Genomic DNA, 9,726 nt, shown 5'->3' with positions numbered 1-9,726 from the left:
CCAGTAGATGGCCTCATTGTATCTTTCTAATTGAGAAGATCAAGAACATCAAGTGTGAGTTCCTCCATTGCCCCATGTCTCAAACATAATGTTCTGCTGCTCTACCCTTTACTCATCTTAACCTTTTTCTCCAAAGAAGAGTCCCTCAATCTTAAACTGTTCGATCTCCTTATATTTCTTGAAGTACCTTACTATCTCTCCATTATTTTTTTATGTATTTTTAACGTTTATTTATTATTGAGAGACAGAGCATGAGCATGGGAGGGGCAGAGTGAGGGGGAGACACAGAATCAGAAGCAGGCTCCAGGCTCTGAACTGTCAGCACAGAGTCTCATGCAGGGCTCGAACCCACAAACTGCTAGATCATGAAGTCGATGCTTAACCGACTGAGCCACCCAGGTGCCCCTCTTCATTATTTTCAATCTCTTGTCTTTCTACATATCTTCCCTTTCTACTCTACAAAAAGGCATTAGGTCTCCAGCAAAATACCATGTTCCTGGATGGCTTAATAGGAATCAGTTTCCCTAAATTCAATCAAAATAAAAATCTCAATAGGATTTTTTTTTTCATTTTTCATGTTTCTTTATTATACACAGTGGAAAAATTATAGTTTCTGTCAAAAGTTACTGTATTTATGTATCAGTGTTTCCATTATTTCTTTTTTTAGTTTACACCCAAGTTAATTAGCATATAGTGCAACAGTGATTTCAGGAGTAGATTCCTTAATGCCGCTTTCCCATGTAGACCATCCCCCTCCCACACCCTGCCAGGAACCCTCTGTTCTCCCTATTTAAGAGTCTCTTATGTTTTGTCCTCCTCCCTGTTTTTATATAATTTTTGCTTCCCTTTCCTTATGTTCATCTATTTTGTATCTTAAAGTCCTCATATGAGTGCAGTCATATGATATTTGTGATTCTCTAATTTTGCTTAGCATGATACCCTCTAGTTCCATCCACATAGTTGCAAATCACAAGATTCCATTCTTTTTGATTGCCGAGCAATACTCCATTGTGTATATATATACCACATCTTCTTTATCCATTCATCCATCGATGGACATTTGGAAGCTTTCCATACTTTGGCTATTGTTGATAGTGCTGCTATATACATTAGGGTGCATGTGCTCCTTCGAAACAGCGCACCTGTATCCCTTGGATAAAATAGTGCAATTGCTGGGTTGTAGGGTAGTTCTATTTTTAATTTTTTGAGGAACCTCCATACTGTTTTCCAGAGTGGCTGCAGCAGTTTGCATTCCTACCAGCAGTGCAAAAGAGATCCCCTTTCTCCACATCTTCGCCAACATCTGTTGTTGCCTGAGTTGTTCATGTTAGCCATCCTGACAGGTGTGAGGTGCTATCTCAGTGTGGTTTTGATTTGTATTTCCCTGATGATGAGTGATGTTGAGCATGTTTTCACGTATCAGTTGGCTATCGGGATGTCTTCTTTGGAGAAATGTCTATTCATGTCTTTTGCCTATTTCTTCACTGGACTGTTTTTTGGGTGTTGAGTTTAATAAGTTGTTTATAGATTTTGGATACTAAACTTTGATATGTTGTTTGCAAATATCTGCTCCCATTCCGTTGGTTGCTTTTTAGTTTTTCTAACTTTTTTAATGTCTTTTTTACTTATTTTTGAGAGAGAGAGAGAGACAGTGTGAGCAGGGGAGGGTGAGAGAGAGAGGGAGACACAGAATCTGAAGCAGGCTCCAGGCTCTGAGCTGTCAGCACAGAGCCCGACGCAGGGCTCGAACTCACAAACTGTGAGATCATGACCTGAGCCGAAGTCGGACGCTTCTTAGTTTTTCTGATTGTTTCCTTCACTGTGCAGAAGCTTTTTATTTTGATGAGGTCCCAATAGTTCATTTTTGCTTTTGTTTCCCTTGCCTCCCAAGACATGTTCAATAAGAAGTTGCTGCAGCCATGGTCAAAAAGGTTTTTGCCTGCTTTCTCCTTGAGGATTTTGATGGCTTCCTGTCTTACATTTAGGTGTTTCATCCATTTTGAGTTTATTTTTGTGTATGGTGTGAGAAAGTGATCCAGGTTCATTTTTCTGCTTGTCTCTGTCCAGTTTTTCCAGCACCACTTACTGAAGAGACTATATTTATTCCATTGGATATTCTTTCCTGTTTTGTCAAAGATTAGTTGGCCATATGGTTGTGGGTCCATTTCTGGGTTCTCAGTTGTGTTCCATTGACCTGAGTGTCTGTTTTTGTGCCACTACCATGCTATCTTGATGATTACAGCTTTGTAATACAGATTGAAGTCTGGGATTGCGATGCCTCTTGCTTTGGTTTTCTTTTTCAAGATTGCTTTGGCTATTTGGGGTCTTTTCTGGTTCCATACAAATTTTAGGATTATTTGTTCTAGCTCTGTGAAGAATGCTTGTGTTCTTTTTATAGGTATTGCATTGAATATGTAGATTGCTTTGGGTAGTATTGACATTTTAACAATATTTGTTTTTCCAGTCCAGGAGCATGGAATAGGTTTCCTTTTTTTGTGTGTGTCTTCTTCAATTTCCTTGATAAGCTTTCTATAGTTTTCAGTGTATAGACTTTTCAGATTTATTCTTAGGTATTTTATGGGTTTTGGTGCAGTTGTAAATGGGATCGATTCCTTGATTTCTCTTTCTGTTGTTTCCTTGTTGGTATATAGGAATGCAACCGAATTCTGTGCATTGATTTTATAGCCGCCAACTTTGCTGAATTCATGGATCAGTTCTAGCAGTTTTTTGGTGGAATCTTTTGGATTTTCCATGGATTAATAATCATGGATTATTCTATGATTATAGAGTATCATGTCATCTGTGAAGAATAAAAGTTTGACCTCCTCCTGGCTGATTTGAATGCCTTTTATTTCTTTATCGTCTCTCCCCTTCATCTATTTTGCCCAACCCCCCACCACCCCTATGGCAATCATAATTTAGTTCTTTGTGTTTATAGGTCTGATTATGCTTTTTATTTTTTAATCATTTGTTTTTTGGGTTTTTTTTTCTTAGATTCCGCTTATGAGTAGAATCATATGGTATTTTGTCTTTTTCAGTCTGACTTATTTCACTTAGCATAATACCTTCCAGGTCCATCTATCTATGTTGTCTCAAGTGGCACAATCTCATCTTTTTTTATGGCTGTGTAATATTCCTGTGTGTGTGTGTGTTTGTGTGTGTGTATACACGTGTGTACAACACTTTCCTTACCCATTTGTCTGTCAGACACTTATGTTGCTTTATACTTGGTTATAATGCTGCAATAAAACATAGAGGTACATATATCTTTTTTGAATTAGTGTTCTTATTTTCTTTGGGTAAATACCCACATTGTGGAATTATTGCATCATACGGTATTTTTATTTTTAATTTTTTGTGAGATCTCTCTACTGTTTTCCACAGTGACTGCACCAGTTTGCATTCCTACCAATAATGCATGAGGGTTCCTATTTTCTCACATTATTGCCAACACTTGTTATAGCTTGTCATTTTGACTTTAGCCATTCCAACTAGTATAAGGTGATACCTCTTTATGGTTTTGATTTGCATTTCCTTGATGATTTAGTGATGTTGAACATCTTTTCATGTGTCTGTTGGCTATCTGTATGTCTTCTTTGGAAAATGTCTACTCAGGTCCATTTTTTTATGTTTATTTTTGGGAGAGAGAGGCAGAGAGAGACACACACAGAGAGAGAGAGAGAGAGAAAGGGTCCTAAGTGGGCTCTGTGCTGACAGTAGACTAAAACTCACAAACCATGAGATGATGACCCAAGTCAAAGGCGGATACTTAACTTATTGAGCCACCCAGGCACCCCTTCTGTCCACTTTTTAATTGGATTATTTGGTTTTGGAGGGTGAGTTGTGTACATTTTTAATATATTTTGGATAATAACACCTTGTCAGATAAATCATCTCCCCCCCATTCAGTAGGTTGTCTTTTTGTTTTGTTGGTAGTTTTCTTTGCTATGCAAAAGTTTTTTATTTAGGTGGAGTCCCAGTAGTTTATTTTTGCTTTTGTTTCCCTTGCCTTTGGAAACATCTAGAAAAATGTCCCTATGGCTGATGTCAGAGAAGGTATGCCTCTGTTCTCTTCTAGGCTTTGCATGGTTTCAGGCTTATATTTAGGTCTTTAATCCATTTTGAGTTTTTTTTTAATGTATGGTGTTAGAAAGTGGTCCAGTTTCATTCTTTTACATGTGACTGTCCAGTTTTCCCAGCACCATTTATTGAAAATGCTGCCTTTTCTCATTGTATATTCTTACCTCCTTTGTCATAGACTTGTTGACCATATAATCATGGGTTTTTTCTGGGTTCTCTTTGCTGCTCCATTGATCTATGTGTCCATTTTAAGTTAAAAAATCAATAAGAAAAAGATTATCTACACTAGAAAAAATGGGCAAAGGCTATGACCAGGTAAGCCACAAAAGAAGTCATGGAAATGCCCAATAAAACACATGCAAAAGTTGTTCAACGACACAATCAAGGAAATCTATATAAACAAAAATACATTTCTTTGATAACATCAGGTGAAAATGGAGAGATTATTCTCTGAATTAGAGGGTGTGTTTGGGATAATGTTCAAATATAGAAGGTAACCCGTCAAAGGAGGAATATACATGCCATAAAAAGGAATGAATTACTGACACATGCTACATCATGGTGGATGGATCTTGAAAGCATTGTGTGCTAAGTGAAAGATGCTGGTTATAAAGGAGTACATATACTGTGTGACTCCATTCATCTGACATGTCCAGAATAAGCCAATCTATAAGAGAGAGAAATTAGATTACTAGTTTGCTCAGGGATGTCGAGTGGGTATGGGGGGAAATAGAGAGTGACTGCTAATTGCACAGGGTTTCCTTTAAAAGGGATAAAAATGTTCTGAAAGTAATTGTGGTGATGATTACAGAATTGTAATCCTGATCGTATACTTTAAGTAGGTAAATTGTATGGTGTGTGAATTATATCTTGATAAAACTGATGTACACATTAATCACTTTAGGAACACTGCGGAGAGTCTATAAAGGCAGGCATTTGTGTTCCAGAACACCTGCAGTTTTATTAGAGAAATGCCTGATGGCCATATTTATTAAGATGTTAAGGATAGAAAAAACTGGCTTCGATCATGAGCCCCAGAAAGTTCTAAGAGCAAACACCTCTAGTTGCCATCAGTGACTTGTATTTCATATAAGCCAGTCCATGTCACTCTGGGGTGAGTAGCTGCACTGATGCATTAGTTTACTGAAGACTAATGATTTCTCCTGAGCAACGCTGGACGTGAGGGCAGCAAATACAAATAAAAATAAAACTCCTGCAATGTTCCCTAATTCACCGAATGACACCGTCATTCTTCCAGCTGCCCAAGCAAGGCATCTAGGAATCCCCCTCATTCTAATATATCACCAAGTCTTGTCATTTCTGCCTCCTAAATATCTCAAATGCACTCATTTCCCATCTTCCAGCGCCCCAACCTAGTTCACGTTATCATCTTTTTACCTCAGCTACTGTAGCAAACTTTTAGCTGGTCTCCTTGCATCTCTTGCTTTCTTCTAATTTTCAGATATGTGACCTTACTTAATCTTCTTCTGTGGTTTCCCATTGCTCTTAAAGACAAATTCTAGGGGTGCCTGGGTGGCTTCGTTGGTTGAGCGTCAGCTCAGGTCACGATCTCACGGTCAGTGGGTTCGAGCCCCGCATCAGGCATTGTGCTGACAGCTCAGAGCCTGAAGCCTTTTTTGGATTCTCTCTCTCTCTCTCTCTCTCTCTCTCTCTCTCTCTGCCCCTGCCCCACTTGGGCTCTGTCTCTCTCTCTCAAAAATAAACATTAAGAAAAATTTTTAACTGCTTCTTGACAGACTTCTCTGAAAATTAGGGTAGGTATTGGGGAGATAATCAATGGAGGACAGCACCAAGGGGAGCCCCTCAGGCTAGAGGTTAGAGGTTTTTCTCCTGCTTTGAGGAGGCCAAGACTGAGTCCAAGCAAACCTCAAAGCTTTTTCAATTTATGTGTCTCCTCATGAGGCCTTGCCTTATGTACAGCTGACAGACTTTTAAGATGCTCTCCTCCTACTCTCAAGGAGCACGGGATTGTTCATGGAGGCAGTGGCTCCTTCCTTCATGTTAACAGCACACCCATCGTTTGCTTAATAAGAATGGGGTGCAGCACTGATACAGTCAGTGCTACCATGACTGTGACAGTAATAACTGTAAACTCACTGTTCTTGGATTTCAGGAAGACTACCCAGAATCAGAGATTCTCTGGCTGATGATCAAGTCCTGGAATATTGGAATATATATGTACAGTGGGAATAAGTATGTATCTGCAGAAAAATGGTGTGACCTTGCACTGCGTTTTCTTGACCACCTTGGCTCCCTCAAGAGAAACTATGAAACTCAGGTGAGGAGGGAGAGGGTATGGGTGGATGGTCTGACTCGAGGAGAAGAGGGTTTCTATCTGGGTACTCAGTGAAGACTCAGTCTGACCTTCCTTGGCTGGGAAAGAATCCTGATCATTGTTCTTCACAGTGGTTCCATAGAACAACAAGAGTTAGGGGAGTGTAAACAGTAATGTCTTAGAGTGAAAACCAAGAAGGATTATGAACAGGGGGGAACTCAGGGGTAGCAAGTGGAATCTAAGTAAGAAGAATGCTGAGATGGGGCGCCTGGGTGGCTCAGTGGGTTGAGTGTCTGACTTCGGCCCAGGTCATGATCTCATGGGTTCGTGGGTTTGAGCCCTGTGTCAGGCTGTGTGCTGACAGCATGGAGCCCGCTTCGGATCCTCTGTCCCCTTCTCTCTCTCTCTGCCCCTCCCCTACTTGCGCACGCGTGCTCTCTCTCTCTTTCTCACAAATAAACATTAAAAAATTCGAAGAATGCCAAGACAGAGCTCTGGAAAGATGTATCACTGTCAGTGCCAGTGCAAGTAGGGAAGGACTGAGCACCATGCAAATGATGACTGTCTATGAAAGTATTGTCTCTAGAAACTAGTTGCAGACTTCTAGGCCATTAGCTAACCAGGAGAGGCTTGGTGGGGAAAAAAAGATCTTGCCACCAAATAAGGGCAAAGGACGTCTTCTATTTTAAGTACCGCCTCCCTTACAGTGGCTGTGTGTCCCTAGCCGTGGGGTCCTTCTTCCCTAAGAGAGTGCTGTATTTTCTCCCTAGAGTGGTTCCTCAGACCTCAGAAGGTCAGGGTTAGACTTTTGTGCCATCACCTTGCAGCTCTCAGGAAATCTATTTGCTGTTCTCTTTCCTAGATGAATAGTCTGTATGGTGAGCTGGTGGAAACATTGAGTAAAAGCAAGGGCTCGGGTTTCAATGAAGAGTGAGAAGTGCTGGAACAAGGCATCTGAGCAGGCAAGCTGACATCTACTTGAAGATGTTGCATACCTAAATTCTTGCCAGACTTTATCTTGAGTTCTTGTTTCTGTTTTTTCAAACCCTGTTTTCATGTTGTTACATGCAATTTTCTGAAATAAAGCATTTTGACTTACTGCTGTCGCCAGCTCATTTCTGGGGGACAAGTAAATTTTCCCGAGTACAAAGGGTGTTATTATATTGAAATAGTCATAGGAGAGTATGAGGATTCATGGCCCATGTGAGCAAAAACATTCTAGTCCAACACAAGTTGCATTTCATTCTGGAAGTGCTTGAATTCACACTACCTGAAGGTAAGAGAGAACCATCGACTCTTCAATAGAAGGACCTTAGTTGTCATTGGGCCCAGAATTGATCAGATTCATTAACTTGCTCTGGGACACTCTTGAGAATGGGTTGTCCAGCCTCTATTGGAGCATATCGTATGACAGGAACTCCCAAGACAGCTCAATCACCCTTTTTGCTGATTGGTACAAAGCCCTTCCTTAGGCTGAACAGAAATTTGTCTCCCTGTAGCAAGTCTGCATTCTCTGTCCCACATGAGCTGTGGAGAACTGAAGACAAAGTCAGTCTCCTCCCAGTCCTCCTGGCTTTCTCTTCTTCTGCTTGAACATTCCCAGACCCCTCAGCCGTTCCTCATATGATACGGGCCCTGCACCTTCCAAGAACCAAATCCTGTGTTCCAGGGAGGTCTGAGCCATGCAGAGTTCAGCAGCCTCGTTCTGGCTGGACTTGCATTAGTGTACTATAAGATCACGTTGGCTTTTTCCCCCAGTTGATCTGTAGGAATATTTTTAGACTTTTGATTTTGAAACAGTTTCATACTTCTAGAAAAGGTGCGGAGAAGAACAAAGTACTGCTCTACATACACCCTTCGCCCAGCCTATGTGTTGACATTTTACCCCATTGCTTTTATCATTCTCTCTTTGTGTGTTTCTTTCTAAACCATTTGAGATTAATTTGCAGACCTCTTGCTCCATTCCCTCTTAATACCTCAGTGCGCTTTTCCTAAAAACAAGGACACTCTTAATGAGACCACAGGTAAACCATTAAAATTAGGAAGTAGACAGGGATGCAGCTCTACCATCTAATCTACAGACCCCATTCAGATGTCGCCGGTTGTCCTAAGGAAGCCGTCCCTAAGTTCAGAATCATAAGTTGCATTTAGTGGTGATGTCTCTTTCATTTCCTACTAATGGAAATCGTTTCTCATTCTTTCCCTGCTTTTCACGACCTTGACATTTTTGAAGAGGACAGGCTAATTACTTTGTAGCATGAACCACAGCCAGGGTCTGTTTGACGTTTCCTAATGATTAGATTCCATTTGTGTATTTTGGGAAGGTTTGCGACAAAATTGGTGTGGTCTTCCCGGTGCATTGTACCAACAGGCACACAATGTCAATTTGTCCCATCACTGGTTAAGGTTAAGATGGCATCGACCAGGTACTTAGTAATTAGTAAGTAATTATGAGGTACTTTGTGGAAGACAATTTGAGACCAGATTTTTCTGTTTCTCATTAAGCTTCCACTTACGAGTTTTAGCATCCATTGATGATTCTTGCCTGAATCCATTTTTACTGTGATGGTTGCTAAATGTTGATATTTTTACTTTCCATCATTCCTGCTTCATTTATTAGTTGGCGTCTGCTAGGTGGAACATTTTATTCTCCCCCACGTATTTACTCATATTTTAAAAAAAGTTTTTTTTAAGTAGGCTCCGCACTCAGCATGGAGTCCATTGCCGGCTGGAACTCAACAACCCTGAGATCAAGACCTCAGGTGAGATTGAGAGTCAGACGCTTAACTGACTGAGCCACCCAGGCGCCCCTAAAAATGTTTTAAAACAGATTGATGAATTTCTATGTTACTCCATGAGTTATAATCCACTATATCCTTTTTTTTAAGAAACTGTTTATATTCTGTCAACCTTATTTCTGTCCCTATCATTTTTTGAGCACTTCCTTTCTTTGTGACACAGTAAGATGTTCCAGGCTCATGTTATTACCATCCGTGCCCCAGCACTGGAATCCGTAATTTCTCCAAGGATCCCTGGTTCTTTTTCATTGAATGGTAGCTAGTGCTCAAGATCTGAGGCACTCATTACTGGGGCACCATTGTTTCTCCGTCCTCCCTCTTCTTGGACAGAGCTAGGAAATAGTAGCCAGAGATCTTTTTTAAAGGTTACTTATTTTGAGAGAGAGAGAGAGAGAGACAATCTAAGCAGGCTTCACACTGTCAGCACAGTGCCCTATGCAGGGCTCAAACACAAACCACCTGAGCCGAAATCAAGTCCACTGCCTAACTGAGTGGGCCACCCAGGTGCCCCCAGAGATCTTTTTTTTTATGTAATCTGTACACCCAATGTGG

General features: G+C 40.7%; 1 protein-coding gene across 1 annotated transcript in view; it reads left to right on the top strand.

The window, feature by feature from the left end:
* TEX11 (testis expressed 11) overlaps positions 1–7,475 on the top strand; it is a gene marked incomplete at its 5' end in the record, with an annotated part of 187,803 nt that extends 180,328 nt beyond the window's left edge. Inside the window, 2 exons of the mRNA XM_077774971.1 lie at positions 6,215–6,379; positions 7,239–7,475. Coding sequence (XP_077631097.1) covers positions 6,215–6,379; positions 7,239–7,310 — 237 coding nt within the window. The remainder of the gene's footprint in view (positions 1–6,214; positions 6,380–7,238) is intronic.
* Between the last annotated feature and the right edge of the window lie 2,251 nt (positions 7,476–9,726).

This window comes from Crocuta crocuta, unplaced genomic scaffold (genome assembly GCF_008692635.1).
Source record: "Crocuta crocuta isolate KB4526 unplaced genomic scaffold, BGI_CrCroc_1.0 scaffold394, whole genome shotgun sequence".
In the NCBI taxonomy this organism is placed as follows: Eukaryota; Metazoa; Chordata; class Mammalia; order Carnivora; family Hyaenidae; genus Crocuta; species Crocuta crocuta.
The sequence above is the reverse complement of the archived record's forward strand: the minus strand, read 5'-3'. Positions and strand labels throughout refer to the sequence as shown.